The sequence below is a fragment of the Salvelinus fontinalis genome, chromosome 38, assembly GCF_029448725.1.
Source record: "Salvelinus fontinalis isolate EN_2023a chromosome 38, ASM2944872v1, whole genome shotgun sequence".
NCBI classification, from domain to species: Eukaryota; Metazoa; Chordata; class Actinopteri; order Salmoniformes; family Salmonidae; genus Salvelinus; species Salvelinus fontinalis.
In genome coordinates this window covers 20,091,091-20,108,467 of record NC_074702.1, presented here as the reverse complement: position 1 = coordinate 20,108,467, position 17,377 = coordinate 20,091,091, and the positions used below count along the sequence as shown (strand labels likewise).

At 42.8% G+C, this 17,377-nt stretch overlaps 1 protein-coding gene across 1 annotated transcript; it reads right to left on the bottom strand.

Moving 5' to 3' along the window:
- Window positions 1–8,014: 8,014 nt before the first annotated feature.
- On the bottom strand, window positions 8,015–16,889 carry LOC129837368 (interleukin enhancer-binding factor 2 homolog). The gene is made up of 14 exons (XM_055903475.1): window positions 16,653–16,889; window positions 15,540–15,707; window positions 15,168–15,230; window positions 14,969–15,011; window positions 14,604–14,708; window positions 11,406–11,483; window positions 11,168–11,270; window positions 10,983–11,048; window positions 10,724–10,840; window positions 10,411–10,489; window positions 10,161–10,248; window positions 9,537–9,713; window positions 9,067–9,157; window positions 8,015–8,966 (listed from the first exon to the last, which is right to left on the bottom strand). The coding sequence occupies exons 1-14, from the start codon at window positions 16,664–16,666 to the stop codon at window positions 8,800–8,802; spliced, it is 1,359 nt and encodes a 452-aa protein (XP_055759450.1). The 5' UTR covers window positions 16,667–16,889; the 3' UTR covers window positions 8,015–8,799.
- Window positions 16,890–17,377: the final 488 nt, after the last annotated feature.

The window sequence follows — 17,377 nt, the reverse complement described above, 5'->3', positions numbered from 1 at the left end:
ATATATATATATATATATATATTTTATCAGTTCTTCCACCCGGAGCATGGGGTAGGCTTCAAATTTACTGACCTCGTTCAGGCCCCAGAAGTCATTGCAGAAGCGAACGGTTCTGTCTGCTTTCGGTACCAGCACTATAGGGCTAGACCACTCACTGTGGGACTCCTCCAGTACTTCCATCTCTAGCATTGTCATCCCTCCCCACTGAACTGCCGGACTTCTGGTATCCGGTATGGCCGTTTACTCACTTTTTCTCCTGGACGTGTGTGGATATGATGATCCACGAGATCCGTGCGCCCTGGCACCTCGAAGAGCACAGCCGTATTCCTCTGGACCAACTATCTGAGCTCTTGTCGTTGGGTCGGGTTGAGGTCTTCCCCCATGGCAACTTCGACAGAGGGCGGGTTCTGCTGTGGCCGGGTCCACATTACGCACAGCGCCTCTCGTGCATGCCACTTCTTCAGTAAGTTCACATGGTAAAGCTGGAGGGGTTTTCTCCACCCCGGTTGGTGGACCTTATAATTGACGTCGCCTACCCGCTCGACGATGTCGTAGGTCCCATGCCACGTAGCCAGGAATTTGCTCTCCGTTGTGGGGAACAGCACAAAGACCTTCTTCACCAAGACCCTCACCCGGGTAGAACTCTTGTGGTTGGGCCCCCCGGCTGTATCCGCGCTCCTGGACGCGTTGCGCCTGGGCCATTTGCACCCTCACCACTGGCAAATCACCGTCATCCTCTCCCTCATCTCCTTCACGTGTTCCACCACGCTGCAAAGGGAGGTCGGTTGCTCCTCCCAGATCTCCTTGGCTAGGTCCAGCAGTCCGCGGAGCCGACGGCCATACAGGAGCTCAAAGGGGGAGAAAGGGGGGGACCTTCTTCAGCATCTGCTTTAGGGTCTTATTGAATCGTTCAACTAGCCCGTTCGTTTGTGGATGGTACACACTGGTCCTCAGCTGTTTGATTCGTAATAGATTGCAGACATCTTTCATCACACGAGACATGAATGCGGTGCCCTGGTCTGTCAGGATTTCCTGTGGAATACCAACCCGGCTGAATAAATGGAAGAGCTGCCGTGCGATACCTTTTGCTGCGTAATGGGATTGCCTCAGGATACCGGGTGGCGTAATCCACGATTACCAGGATGTATTGGTGTCCCCTCGCGGTCTTCACCAATGGACCCACCAGATCCATCGCCACCCGTTCAAATGGCACCCCTATAATGGGCAAGGGAACCAAAGGGTTTCTATAATGTGCTAATCCACTCCCTGGTTTTCTCGGCTGGTCCGTCTGGGCCCCATTCAGCCCCTCCATTCTCTCTGTGCTTTTCTTCCTCTCCCCGTGTCCACTCTCTTCACCCGGGCCCCTGGGTGTTCTGGTGGGTTTCCACAGCGGTCAGCAATTCCTCTAGGCTCTGGGGATTCTGCATGCTCGCCTTATTCTTAATCTTGTATGACATGGCATGGCCCAAAGGTATCGATCCAGGGCAGCCTTATCGATTATCGGGAGGGACGGTACATCGGTCAGTAGGCAGCCCTTGGTCAGGCACACCAGGTCGCTCATCTGAGCGAGGGAGGAGAGGGTTGAGTCAAAGGCCCAGTCATGGACCAGTTTTGCACTGCGTGCAAGGCTGAATCCATAATGGCTCAGGATCTCACGTTTGAGTCTCATAATTCGCGGCCTGGTCGGCGTTCAAGTCGAAGTAAGCCTTCTGGGCCTTCCCGGAGAGATAGGGCGCCAACAGCCTGGCCCACTTGGGCTTGGGCCATCCTTCCCTCTGTGCCGTCCTCTCGAAGGTGCACAAATACGTTTCCACGTCATCTCCCTCCATTAACTTAACCAGGAACTGATTCGGGCCAGACTCCTAAGCCATTCCCAGCCTTCAACTGGGCTACCTCCGCTACCGGTCTGAGGTTTTGTTGGCGCTGCTCCTCCAGTGCTTGCTCCTGGAGAGCCTGTTGCTTCTACTGGCTGAGGATAACCTGAGCCACCTCCATGGTAATCTCCGTACGCTCGACCCCATGGCACCCAAAGCTACTGAGATGCTCGCATTCTCCACCATATGTGGTAAACCGTGGGGTGTTGGGTTGAGCGTGCAGAGATTAACACAGAGACAGGGAGGTTCTAGTCAGCAAACATGACTTTAGTAGGCAATAAAATAAACATAACAACGAAATCACTTAGGTTTGGCTCAGTCCTTCTTTTCAGCTTCTGCTCTGTGTCAGTTTCTCTGTTTTCCCCACGGTGTGCCATAGTGCTCATTTTATGTGGCATCCACAGCTGGTTGGCACTTTCCCCTAATTACCTCTACTTGGAGCCATGCGTGTCAGGGAGCCCAGTTCTTGTACTCCCAGCAGAGGGAGCCAACGTCACGGCACGTACCTTCCCTCTATCACCAACCCCCGGGATACCAGACCAAGATGAAACCAGCGCTATGCCATGTCGGTTTCCCTCGCCTCTGCCCCGCTCACTTATAGACATGCAGAGACAGAGCACATGTGAAATGCAGAGAAAGTACAACTTAACAGGATGCAACAGTTGTAACCTATTATCACACACTTCTCTCCTCTTTCTATATTTCCCTGTATCTATACAGTTGAAGTCGGAAGTTTACATACAGCTTAGCCAAACACATTTAAACTCCGTTTTTCACAATTCCTGACATTTAATCCTAGTAAACATTCCCTGTCTTAGGTCAGTTAGGATCGTCACTTTATTTTAAGAATGTGAAATGTCAGAATAATAGTAGAGAGAATGATTTATTTCAGCTTTTATTTCTTTCATCACATTCCCAGTGGGTCAGAAGTTTACATACACTCAATTAGTATTTGGTAACATTGCCTTTACATTGTTTAACTTGGGTCAAACGTTTCGGGTAGCCTTCCACAAGGGTCATTGTCATTGTCCATTTGGAAGACCCATTTGCGACCAAGCTTTAACTTCCTGACTGATGTCTTGAGATGTTGCTTCAATATATCCACATAATTTTCCTTTCTCATGATGCCATCTATTCTGTGAAGTGCACCAGTCCCTCCTGCAGCAAAGCACCCCCACAACATGATGCTGCCACCCCCGTGCTTCACGGTTGGGATGGTGTTCTCAGCTTGCAAGCTTCCCCCTTTTTCCTCCAAACATAACGATGGTCATTATGGCCAAACAGTTCTATTTTTGTTTCATCAGACCAGAGGACATTTACAATTTGTCCCCATGTGCAGTTGCAAACTTTTATGGAGGTTTTGGAGCAGTGGCTTCTTCCTTGCTGAGCGGCCTCTCAGGTTATGTCGATATAGGACTCGTTTTACTGTGGATATAGATACTTTTGTACCTGTTTCCTCCAGTATCTTCACAATGTCCTTTGCTGTTGTTCTGGGATTCATTTGCACTTTTCGCACTAAAGTACGTTCGTCTTGCTCAGCGGCAGGACAACAATTTTTTTACCTTGTCAGCTCAGGGATTCGATCCAGCAACCTTCCGGTTACTGGCCCAACGCTCTAACCACTAGGCTACCTGCCGCCCCTAGGTGCACCTTCTGCTGGGGACAATGAAAGGCCACTAAAATGTGCAGTTTTGTCAGCCAATACAATGCCACAGATGTCTCAAGTTTTGGCATGCTGACTGCATGAATTTAATGTTCATTTCTCTACCATAAGCCGCCTCCATTGTCGTTTTAGAGAACTTGGCAGTATGTCCAACCAGCCTCAAAACCACAGACCACGTGTAACCACGCCAGCCCAGGACCTTCAAATGCAGCTTCTTCACCTGCGGGATCGTCTGAGACCAGCCACCCAGACAGCTGATGAAACTGAGGAGTATTTCTGTCTGTAATAAAGCCCTTTTGTGGGGAAAAACTCCTTCTGATTGGCTGGGCCTGGCTCCCAAGTGGGTGGGCCTATGTATGTTGCATATTGTGTTTATATTTTGTTCAGTATAGTTCCACTTTGACATTATGGGTTATTGTGTGTAGGCCAGTGACAAACAATCTATATTCAAACCATTATAATTTCAGGCTGTAACACAAAATGTGGAAAAAGTCAAAGGGTGTGAATAGTTTCTGAAGGCACTGTATTTTGTGCTAGCACAGAATAGCAGATGCTTCTATATATCCTTTTCACTTGCTTGACCACTGAATATTTCATATTTAACCATGACCTTTACATCAAAGCCAACGGGTAACAAGAAAACCTTGTCTTGTTCCACTACAGACTAGGGAAATCATGGAGAGCTCTGCCACTGTGCCACCATAGCATTGGATGTTATTTCCTCTGTCTATTTTAGCATGTTTCCATCCACAATTTTTATGCGAGTAAAGTCATATTGAACAAAAAGACAGCTTTGATGGAAACAGGAAGTTTCGGTACAATTTTACAAATGCCTACATAATTTGCTCGTTTGACATGGTGGGATATTTTTGTGTTTGTAAAATGAAGTATGCGAGAAATGACGGTGGAAACTCAGCAAATATTGAATAATAACCATGATGTCGAAGCAAACTTAGAGTCACTCAATGATATGGCGGTTGGTCTATGACTCGGGAAACTATGCCATTTATTAAGCTAAAGATTAAATACATTCTGATGAACTTCACAGGGTGGTGAAAGTGGACGATGAGCTTGATGCTCCTTTCCAACAAATATCTAGGGTCTTGACATGATGAACGATGCTTGACTGCCATTTGACAAATTAAACTATTCTTGCTCTTATTCATAATAATCTCATTATGTAGACTAGCCTACCCGCACTGTATCTGCAAGCTGTTGGCTCGAACGCACGTGCCAAGACCAGAGTAGACACATTTGCTATTTAAAGCAACAGTTTTTGTGACAAATCTATCAGTAGAATTGAAAAAGCGATGGAAACACATTGAACTTTACGTTTTTATTCGGTACATGAAAACGTTATTGAAAAAGTACATTTTGTGTGCACTATGTCATCACATACTGATTTTTATCCGCAACAATTCAGTTTGTTGGAAACACCACTGGTGGGAAAATGTGCATGTTTTCTTTATGCAGATTTTGGAATATTTGCATGAAAATCTGTCATCAATTGGATGGAAACCTAGCTATGTATACATACTATTTCATTTTCATCTATGATTAATATTGTTGATTTTCATCACAATTTTTATCTACTTGTTCCTGCATTATATTTCCTTCCTCCGTTTTGCTAAAACAGTCCATGCAAGGGAGGGGTTAGTGGTGGGGAGGGAGGTCCATTAGTGAAGGTGTGGGAGTCTGTCATGTCAGCCTCCTCTCTGGTGACCTCTAGCCCTGCACCTCTCTCAAGTACAGATTACTGCACCACTCCTCGGGGCTCCATGCTAATCAAAACTAAGTGTGGCTTTGGCATTTATTAATGTACTGTTGTTTCCAGTATTGGACTATTTTAGGATAAATAGGATTACCCCCCAGTACAGCCAAGATATATATAGTATATATGTCGTTAATTAGATTTATATCAATGACCATATCAGTAAAGATGTCATGTTACAATAGTTATGGGTGGCTGTTTTCCAGAATATCACCACAAAAGAAGCTCATATAAGGTGCATTTTGTACAGCATGAACAGATCACTTAGTTGGCAAAATTAACATGGCATTGGGACAGCAGTATAGCCTGCTGCAAATTAGGTTTCTGTTACGTCTCACTGTTGTTCCCATGAGATGCTAACTGGGAGGGAAGAAGAGAGTTCCTGAGTGAAAGAACAACTCAGTTTACTCAATCTGAGTCAGCATACTTGCGTACTATTGTTTGTACAGATGAACGTGGTACATTCAAGCATTTGGAAATTGCTCCCAAGGATGAACCAGACTTGTGGGAGATCAATTTATTTTCTGAGGTCTTGGCTAATTTATTTAGATTTTCCCATGATGTCAAGCAAAGAGGCAGTGAGTTTGAAGGTAGGCCTTGAAATACATCCACAGGTACACCTCCAATTGATTCAAATGATGTCAATTAGCCTATCGGAAGCTTCTAAAGCCATGACATAATTTTCTGGAATTTTCCAAGCTGTTTAAAGGCACAGTCAACTTAGTGTATGTAAACTTCTGACCCACTGGAATTGTGATACAGTGAATTATAAGTGAAATAATCTGTCTGTAAACAATTGTTGAAACAATTACTTGTGTCATGGCACAAAGTAGATGTGCTAACAAATATGCCAAAACTATAGTTTGTTAACAAGAAATTTGTGGAGTGGTTGAAAAATGAGTTTTAATGACTTCAACCTAAGTGTATGTAAACTTCCGACTTGCTATTCACGATTATCATTTAGCTGACCAATTACCGTCATCCAAAATCCATGACAGTCACAGGCCTATATACACACACACACATCTCTCTCGTCAAATACCAGCTCCAACGTGAAATGGGGTTAGAGGCTATCAATTCAATTTTTTTTGCCTCTAGTCATTTTACTTTTTTCTATTCCTATCAGAGTGGCTCTGCTACAGAACAGCAACAGGATAGCCTCTGCTGAAGGCCAAATTCTATTATGCAGATTATCTAAATTACATTGATGTTCCCAGTCATTGAATTCCAAAGACATACATTGCTTAATTACATGTGTGGAAATTGGTCTATATGGACAGGATAAATTGAAATGTTTCTTACAGAAATATGCAAATCATATGCATACCCATGGTAGCTATTAAAAGGGAACAGTTGAGATTATGGGGAAATTAATAGACTAAAGGACAACAGTTCACCTGACAAGACAATCCAAACATTACTGTTGATTTTATGTGCATTTTACATTTACTGTACTTTGACACATTTGTTGGTAATGAAATCTGAAAACACTGGATACATTCAGTAACATAAGAAAATTATTGGAAAATTTGGGGGAGGTGCAACATAAGACAAATAAGGGTTTGAGTGAGAGGACTAACTGGTGTCTCCAAATGGTCACACACCTCTCCAAAGTGTGCACAGTTCCTAAGTAATTTCAATACACTTATGACTAAAAGACGAGTCTTCAACTATAAGGTGCTTTTTTTTCTCCTAGAACTGCCGTTGAGGAACTAGAGCAAGAACACTTGTTTGGAACACAGCCCTGCATCCCCGCCTTTACCCAGCTACTGTTAACACAATCAAAAAACAACCCATTATAAATCACAATCTGGGTCAGGTAGGCATAACTTGAAAGCTTGTTCTATTGCCAACATGCCTAGCAAAATTATAAAATATGATCTTACAGTGCTAGGCTTTCTCAAGACAATCTAAAGCAGGTCATAATTGGTGAGCATAGAATGGAGTCATGAGTGCATTCAGATGTGTGGTAGACCGGAAATCTTCACAATACAACAAATATGGTCTCATTCTGTTCAGTACAACTCAGGGTATAACGCCATAACATCTAGTACCTGTACATCAAACAGTGATTATAAACGTTGACACTATATTACAAGTTTCATATGGTAATGTGAAGTACCCACTTGTACTCACGGGTGTTTGGCTTGCTTGTATGACATCAAAGTTGTATATATAACCCTCATCTTCTCATCTTTGAAAATAGAGTCCTCGTAATTTACATTTCTTTTCTTCTAAAGATGCCCAATTAGGGGGAGGGATGGGGTACCTTCTTGTCCTACGCGGTGCAAGTTCAGAACGGCTGTGTCAAAACCCATAAGAAGCACAGAGCCAGAGCTCTGATCTCATGTATAGCAGTCCAATTTAGACTTGTACGTGTCCAAATCTGCCATTTTCAACCCGTATACAGGTTGACAGATACTGCAAATCAACAACCCAATGAAAGGGTAACCATTGTCAAGATCCAAGAGCCAATTATTAACAATTTGTACCTCTGAAAAAAAAAAAAAAAAACTTTCGACAACACTAGCAAGCACTTTTGTTATTTTGACACAACAGCAATTTCTCAGAATGGTTAGAACACTTAGGATGCAAAAGTTGAAACCTCTGCCATCTGAGGACAAGTACTCCCAATACCACAGTTGCAACATTCCATTTGAAGCGGGATGTGGTTAGTCAGCTGGAGAATCAACAATAACTACAGCATGTTTGTTCAGCTTTATTATTCAAGAAAAAGTTAAAACATTGAAAAAGCTCTGTTCACTGTGTGGGGCAAAATAAATGCTAGAGTTTAAGGGCCAATAGCATAGTATTTTGTGCACTTATATCAAACAAAATAATAGATGATATCCTATCAGCCATGGCTCGATCAAGATCTGTCTAGCCAGAGAAAACCTCAATTAGCCAGCCTTGGGTTTTAATTGCTGAGCGCTAGCAGCTTCCCCCTCCCTTTACAGCTCCTCTAACGAGTATGACCTTTTGCAGTTCTGCCGTCAAGGGACTCCGTAATTGGGTTCATTGATTAAAGCCCAGTTATTACTGACAACACCACCGCTGTATGTAATAGTCCAGATAACATAAACAGAGACACATCTGGTCTCCACTGGCTGCTCAGTATCTTCAGACACCAAACTGACATGATCTATCCATTTGACAGCCAGCTCAGTGAGAAACTGTACACTGGAGCACCATAGAAATTAAATTGGCAGTGGACCATAGAAATCATAGAAAACTTTTTTTAATCAATCTTTGCCATACAATAAGCCAAGAGAAAATAGTTCAATTTCTGTTTAGACTTGATATGAACTGAAACAAAAAACTTTGGAAGCCACACCTTGTGTCCCTTGTATCAGGTTTGTCTGAAAACAAAACAAGCCCTTATTAAACTGGGCGCGGGTAGGAGACAGTACAAAAAGAAATACCCATCCCTACTCAGAAGGGGACCATTCAAAACAGTTGAAGGACTTTTTTCATTTTGTCATTCATCACAATCACTCTTTAGTGTCCATGACCTCTTTAGCGTCCATGCTCTCCATTTCTGCATCATCATCATCATCATCATCATCCACCTCCAATTCCACCTCCGGCATCTTCTCATACGCCTTCTCAGAAGGCTTCACTGTCACTCCATCCCACGTGGATGTCTCCACCACCAGATCTGACCAGAGAGGACAGAACAGATAAAGGCGTGTGGGGGAGAAAGTTCAATCACTAATAAAAGTGCTGTAAATGCCTCAAGTTAAGGTGAGTTGACTTACGGCTAGCGTCTCCATCCAGACCCAGAATCTTCATGTAGCCGCCATGAGACAGCAACCTCACCAGGGTCTGAGCAGTGAGGCACACCATGTCCTGGACAGAGCAAATATTATGTTAGCATCTTGGTATGTGGAGAACACACTGAAAATGTATTGTTTGATACACTAGTATTATAAATTAGGCCACGACTACTGTCTTGCAAACTACAGTTTAGACCAGCTAAAAAAGTGGAATATTCAGAAAGTTCAGGTTTACACTCTTACAAGATAAGAGGCGGGCCGGCAGATAGCATAGAGCTGAGCCAGTACACGAAAGGTTGCTGGTTTGAATCCCCGAGCCGACTACCTGAAAAATCTGTCGATGTGCCCTTGAGCAAGGCACTTAACCCTAATTGCTCCTGTTAAATCACTCTGGATAAGAAGATCTGCTAAATGACCAAAAATGTAACGGAGCGAGGCCAGCAAGCAAGTACCTGTTGCTCCAGGTTCATGACAGTGAATACACGGTAGTGTCCATTCTCACAGGGGTCTGCGATCCCAGCTGAACCAGGCAAGAAAAGCCCCGATGACAGCATCTGCAAGCTCCGCCTGAAGGCCACATTGAGGGCTAGCGGCTGTCTGCTGGGGTTGTTCATGACTGCAGAGTGACCCTGGAGAGAGAGAGAAACTGAAAATCTTCACAACGAAAAACAGAATAGGCAGGCAGCATCTTGTGCCAGTACACATATTGACTGTTGCGTTTCAACGCTAAAATATCTGGGCAGGCCATTTCTTCGGCCTCGTAAAGTGCAGTTCGCGTGGGTAATAAATGACACCTAGAGACCCTTGAGTGCGTCTCCAACTGCTGAGCAGACCAAAACCTCTGCTCCAAAGGAAGCTTGTCAGGAACAGGCCCACTACATGAGGTTCAGGAAATCCAAATTAGGCCCGCACTGAAGTCTAATGAGCACACTAACATATGGGAGTACTTTTTACACCTCTTCAGGTTCAACAAACCTTCCAACGAAGACAACCAGTTTGCTTAAATAGGGTCAGGACAGACATACAACATCAATCGATAAATTGAGTGTATGCAGACAGTTGTGCATGGGGCTCACCAATAAGTCCAACATCCAGGGGGTAAGGGGTTCAAACCCTGAGAAGCGGGTCCTCAGGTCCTTCAGCAAACGGACCAGGACTTTCACCCTGATAGGACAGAACCAGACCACACACACAAATTGACATGTTTGGATAGGTATATTTAACATCAACAATATTTCCATTCTCTACTCATTCCAAAATTGACCATTAAAAAAATAAACTACTGATGAAGCCATAGGTGGGTGGGTGTTCGCAGTGGCAGCTCACGTGGAGTGGGAGGCATTTTCTTCAAACCAGCGAGCGTGGCGAACAGCAGCCAGGGAGTTCTGCAGGAGCTTCATATCGACTGTGGAGAAGGGAGACAGACAGAATCACTCAATATATCTGGCTAAACCTGATGACATTGATGTTTTAGTCCCTCATGTCTGCTATAACAGCAATATTTCAGCGACTGGCTTCTTCGATCAGAGGATACACAGTAGAGGTGAAAGGTTAACAGCTAAACCATCTCCAAATCTCTGGTTGCCTCCATCCCCCCATCCATTGTAAGAGTGCGACAGTTAATCCTTGCTATACGTACTGTGCACATCAGGCTCCAGCTTGCGCATGTTGTGGGGCACGGTGGCAATGAGGATCTTCACGGTGGCGTCGGCCGAACTGATCTCAAAGCCCGTCTCGTTGGGCAGCATGGAGAGTACTGGGGAAACATATTCAAAAATACTGTAGATTACCAATGTAATCATCTCCGAAAACCAGACCTAAAATCACGCATAATTGCACCAGATACTTGATTAGGTTCTAAGACCGATGATAACGTAAAGAAAAGTGATGTGCATTACCTTCCGAAGGGTCCTGTGTGCGTAGGGTCTCCACCACCTTGGTTCCCAGAGCAGTCACTGTCTCCACTGGGAGAAACGGTCATATTAGTGGTCAGTTGACCGTGTTCCATCCACTACCCCATTTCCTCTGAGTAGCGATCATCACGTAATAGTGACATTAGAAATGCATTTAGGCAAAAACTTACCAGAAGGCAAAATCTTCAGAATGACAGCAAGGTCTGCAACATTGTGTCCTGTTGTCATGGTGCCTTTCTTGTAGGAGCCTACCTGTCTCATTTCCTCAATTTCCTAGAGTTAGAAAAGTATGAAAACAATGTCACATTCAACTCAACTAGCTGTTTTGAAATTTCCTCATTCCTGCATTTGTGGATTCACCAAACTGTATTTCTCTGGTGAGATCAAATCTGACACTGTAGTACGTACCACTTCATCAGCCCCAGCTGAAACAATGAAGTTATCAATGACGTTGGTAATTTTGGTGACCAGTGACAAGATGGATGACTAGAAGAAAGAGAGAAAAGGTAAAGCTACTGTCTGACGGCAGTTCTAACGTGCTAGTTTAACTGGAGTCATCCTGGACACTGGTTAAAAATTGTTTAACTTCTTTGGGGTAGGAGGCAGTATTTTCACATCCGGATGAAAAGCGTGCCCAGAGTAAACGGCCTGCTACTCAGCCATAAAAGCTAGAATATGCATATTATTAGTAGATTTGGACAGAAAACACTGAAGTTTCTAAAACTGTTTGAATGATGTCTGTGAGTATAACACAACTCATATGGCAGGCAAAAACCTGAGAAATAATCCAACCAGGAAGTGAGAATTCTGAGGCTGGTCGATTCAACTCATCGCCTATTGAAATCCCAGTGGAATATGGATCTGTTTGCACTTCCTACAGCTTCCACTAGATGTCAACAGTCTGTAGAACGTTGAATGAAGCTTCTACTGTGATGTTGAGCCGGATGGGAGCTGTTTGAGGTCAGGGTCTGGCAGAGAGCCAGGTCCTGGTCATGCGCATTCCACATGATATCGACTTACGTTCCATTACTTCTATAGACACAAAGGAACTCTCCGGTTGGAATGTTATTGAACATTTATGATAACAAAATCCTAAAGATTGATTGTATACTTAGTTTGACAAGTTTATTCGACCTGTAATATAACTTTTTGAAGTTTTCGTCCGAAGTTCGCCTGGACCTGCACGAGCGTTTGGATATGTGTACTAAACGCGCTAACAAAAGTAGCTACTTGGACATAAATAATGGACATTATCGAACAAAACAATTTATTGTGGAACTAGGATTCCTGGGAGTGCATTCTGATGAAGATCAAAGGTAAGGGAATATTTATAATGTAATTTCGTATTTCTGTTGACTCCAACATGGCGGAGATCTTTTGTTTTTATCTGAGCGCCGTCACAGATTATTGCATGGTTTGCTTTTTCCGTAAAGTTTTTTTGAAATCTGACACAGCGGTTGCATTAAGAACAAGTGTATCTTTAATTCTATGTAAAACATGTATCTTTCATCAAAGTTTATGATGAGTATTTCTGTTATTTGATGTGGCTCTCTGCAATCTCTCCGGATATTTTGGAGGCATTTCTGAACATGGCGCCAATGTAAACTGAGATTTTTGGATATAAATATGCACATTATCGAACAAAACATATATGTATTGTGTAACATGTCCTATGAGTGTCATCTGATGAAGATCAAAGGTTAGTGATTAATCACTATTTCTGCTTTTTGTGACTCCTATCTTTGGCTGGGAAAATGGCTGTGTGTTTTTTGGACTTGGCGGTGATCTAACATAATCATATATTGTGTTTACGCTACGCTGTAAAGCATATTTTTTATATTTATTTTTTAATCGGACATGATGGGTAGATTAACAAGATGTTTATCTTTCATTTGCTGTATTGGAGTTGTTAATGTGCGAAAGCAACATGTTTAAAAAATATATTTTTGAATTTCCCGCGCTGCCTTTTCAGCGGAATGTTGTCGAGGGGTTCCGTTAGCGGAACGTGTGTCCTAGAAAGGTTAAGAAAAAGTGCATCTAAAATTCCATGCAAAACACTTGTATTTTCATCAACATTTATAATGAGTATTTCTGTAAATTGACGTAGCTCTCTGCAAAATCAACAGATGTTTTGGAACTTCTGAACGTAACGCGCCAATGTAAACTCAGATTTTTGGATATAAATATGAACTAAATATGAACAAAACATACATGTATTGTGTAACATGATGTCCTATGAGTGTCATCTGATGAAGATCAAAGGTTTGTAATTAATTTGATCTATATTTCAGCTTTTTGTGAATCCTCTCTTTGGCTGGAAAAAATGGTTGTTATTCTGTGAATAGGCACTCACCTAACATAATCGTTCGGTTTGCTTTCGTCGTAAAGCCTTTTTGAAATCGGACACTGTGGCTGGATTTACAACAAGTGTATCTTTAAAATGGTGTAAAATACATGTATGTTTGAGGAATTTTTAATTAATTCTGTTTTGAATTTGGCGCCCTGCAGTTTCACTGGCTGTTGAAGAGGTGGGACGCTACCGTCCCACGTACCCTAGAGAGGTTAAGAAACACTGGTCTATGAAGCACACAGCTGGAGTAAAGTAACACATAGGGCGCCACTAAACTATGGAGTAGGCTGCCACCAAGTGTCTGAAATCAAACTGCCATAACACACAACTTGTTGAGCAGTTGAAATCCACATCCCTGCCACAACAGTTCTTGCCCGAGAACATTGCAGACACGCCAGATCTTTCAACATTAGGTATTTGTAATGGGAAATTATAGTAACTATTTTCCTGTATTTCAGTTACTGTGGATATGGATTGATAAATAAATGTTTATTACCTAACTAGGCAAGTCAGACATTTTTTATCCGTCATGTAACTTACTTGCATAAAAAGGTTGGATGGAAACCTGGTTACTGTGTGATTCTGTAGCAGCAGGGGTGTATTCATTACGACGATTCCAAACAGAAAACGAGTTTCTATTTGACAAATTCAAGTAGGTCCTTCCCCATTTCGTTCCATTTTCTTATTAAAAGGTAGACTGCTTCCGCTGCAAGGCGTAATGAATATACAACCCTGATGTTGTGACTTCCTACAAGCCTCTCGGGCTTGTGTTTAAAGAACATTCGGTACGGTGTGATTAATATAGAAGGGCCTTCACAGAGAAGGCTTGTTAGACATTTTCTCTGCTCCTGTTCTGGAGGTTTCTCTCTTTTGCAACTTGTAATAAACCAGATATTTTATCAATGACTGCTTCCTTTTTTCTTCACATGGAAATTTCCGTTACAGTATTTAACATATCAGCTAACCACATCATATGATATAGCAATTGATGCCCAGTCGATTGACTTGGCAGGCTACCATCGGTTGACGCAATGCTGCGCCAGTGCATCTAATTCGTCAGGAAAGCGACCATTAACAACATAAGGGGATATTATTCCCAGCTTATATTGCAGACACACAACTAAAAAAGCCACTTGCTGCTGTAGTGTCTGGTCAGGCCACCTCACTTGAATTACTCCAGTTGTACAGTCTGCTCCATGTGAATATGTTTAAAATAGTAAATGGTCATGTGTGCACATGTGTGTTTAGTCACAGACCTGTTCAACAGAGGTGGGGCCAAGGTCCTGGTTCCTCTTCAGTAGGGCCTCACTGAAGGCTGTCTCATCGGGGGCAGGCTTCAGGCGAGGGAAGGCTATTTCACACTGAGACATGGGGAAATGGATATTTATTAACACAATGACGGAAAAAATATAATCTCAGTCATCATGTTGTATTATGTAAGTAGCAACACCTTCCCATCAGTCCAATTATCTCTAGTAGAAGGAAACTCTGCATCTAAAGAGTGCTGTGGAGCAGGGTCTTGAGAACAAATGTGGAAGCTCAAGGATGGTAATATTAACCACAACTTGTGTTCAATACATCAACATATGTAATTTCTTTGAAACTGAAAAAAAATACTCACCACGTAGAGGTCAAAGGGGATGTGAGGGACAAATGGGCGAAATCTACAAACGGACAGGGCCATTTCACAGATTACTTTTATAAATGCATTTGAATTTCAATGCATTTCATGAGTTGGTTTGAGTTGAAATATAATTTACCTCAAACATTACTATGGGCGCACACTGCAATGTTCATTGTGGTGTTCAGAAGGTGCTTACCCTGGTACAGGTCCTCCCCCCCGAACCCCAAAACGGCCACCACGGCCTCGACCCCTCTCGCCTCTGGCAAATGAAAACATTCATAAACTTGATTCAAAGTATTGAACACAAAGCAATGTATGATGTAACATTAAACGACGCTCAAAGTGATGTATTAATAAACAAGTACGGGGCGTGCACTAGCACAATAGCTAGCGAGTTCCCTAAACTCTGTACACAACACGAGGTAACGTTACGCTTACGACGCTAACGTTAGCTAGCTATAACACATCGAACGAAGTTTTAACTAGTGGTTAAGCGTGGTGAAATGCGTTTGGTAATTTATTATTGAAAGCTATCTAAATCACATACGTGTAAATATATGTACTTTACCTCATTATGTGAGACGTTGTGGAAACTTCCTTGAAATCGATATGGAAAATGTGCACTTCTGCTGCTAGGAGTGTTCGACCCGGCTGCGTTGGCTTGTTAGTGGGTGTGGATTCTTCTTCTTTGAGGTTTAATGGCAGACTACAACCTACTGTGTATTGCCGCCACCTACTGTTAGAGGTAGTGAAACAAAAGTATTATATTGCGGGAAAGCTGTGGGGGGGGGGACCCCGACATCATACAATATTCAGTAACTAAATCAAAAACATTCCCACTCCTTCAGTCACAGTTCAAATAACATCCCTACACAGCCTCAGGGGCATGTGAGGTCGACAGGATTCCTTGTAATGCCTAAAATCCACAAGTCCCAAAAAACATTGAGCCACTCTCACAACAATGCCTACTTTCTCAGATGTTCTCTTCGTTTACACTGTGCAGTTGATAACCAACGCAATAAACGCTCGAGTCTACACCTTCTTAACATGCAACAGGTCAGGATCCCTCTGTTGACAATGAATATTCACTGGTGTCTCCACTCCTACTACCATTATTTCTTCAACTTCACTCCTTTCTTCCACTCTTCTCACCACCTCCGTAGAGGAGTCATGCTGGACAGCCCTTATTCTTGCCACCTCTGTCTCCTTCACACTAACAGAGCACTTCGGGAATTCAGGCCCATGTTCACCACCATAATTGCAGCATGTATGCTCTGCTGGCAAACGATACTCCTCTCATCTATACACACTTGACCAAATAAATTGGCATTTATCACACTGCATGGGTTTGGGCATGAAGGTTTTTACAGGGTATCTCACAAATATACATGAGAAGGGAGAAACTCTTCTTCAAAAAACAATATAATGGATAGAGTGGGCTTGCTCACTCTATCAACCACGTGGGTCAGATGGTGAGCACCAACCACTTGATCCAATTCGTCACATATATCCTTTGCTTCTTGCACCACCCCAGACCCCCCCCCCCCCCTCCCCTTGATAGGCGCCCTGCTTCAAAGATCCACACACTAAAATCCAATATCTTATTGAAGCGCAGAGTATGCTCCGTCTGTTCTACTGATAGACAGAAAACCAAAATAAATCCACTTCTTGTTACGCTCACCTTCTCCAACGCATCCACGATTTTCAGACTTAAAATGAATCTCCCAGGTAACTCCATCAATTCAAAACCCTCACTCTCACCCAAAAAATATCAGAACTAGGCTTGGATTGACCAACTTAAACTATCACTTTACTTCACTTATTTCCTTTCGTATTCCAATCCTTCTCATCTCCACTCGACGTGCCATCTGATTCAAACTGAACATCCAGTTCCACCATCTTCCCATTAGTATTTTCCTGTTGACAGCGGCTTCTGCTTCTTTGGATTTTTATGGCAGACTACATCCTATCGGGTGTATTGCCGCCACCTACTGTACAGGTTAGTGAACGATATGTTCACTATGCAGCAATGACTGGTCCACCATGAGAATGCTGGCACTTCCGTCTCCTTGTCGTTTCACTTAATAACGCCTGATTTACATTACAAAAGGCACATCTCAATAGGGCTCCAGGTAAGTCATGAAAGCACAAGTGATAGCACTTATTTTTTCAACAAATCAATACAGAAAGTACATGGGGGAACATAAGTATATATAAATAACATACAAAGGATAATTGGGCTAGGGGGTACAATATCACATTACACAAGGACCTGAAGGGAACATACATACACTTATAATTCTAACAGCTTTTTTGTTAGTAGAGTATTTAATTGTCTTAAAATATAGTTCCATTTATTTTTGTAAGGTAAGAAAATGTGGTGTTTTGTTTGTGAATTTGCATTTG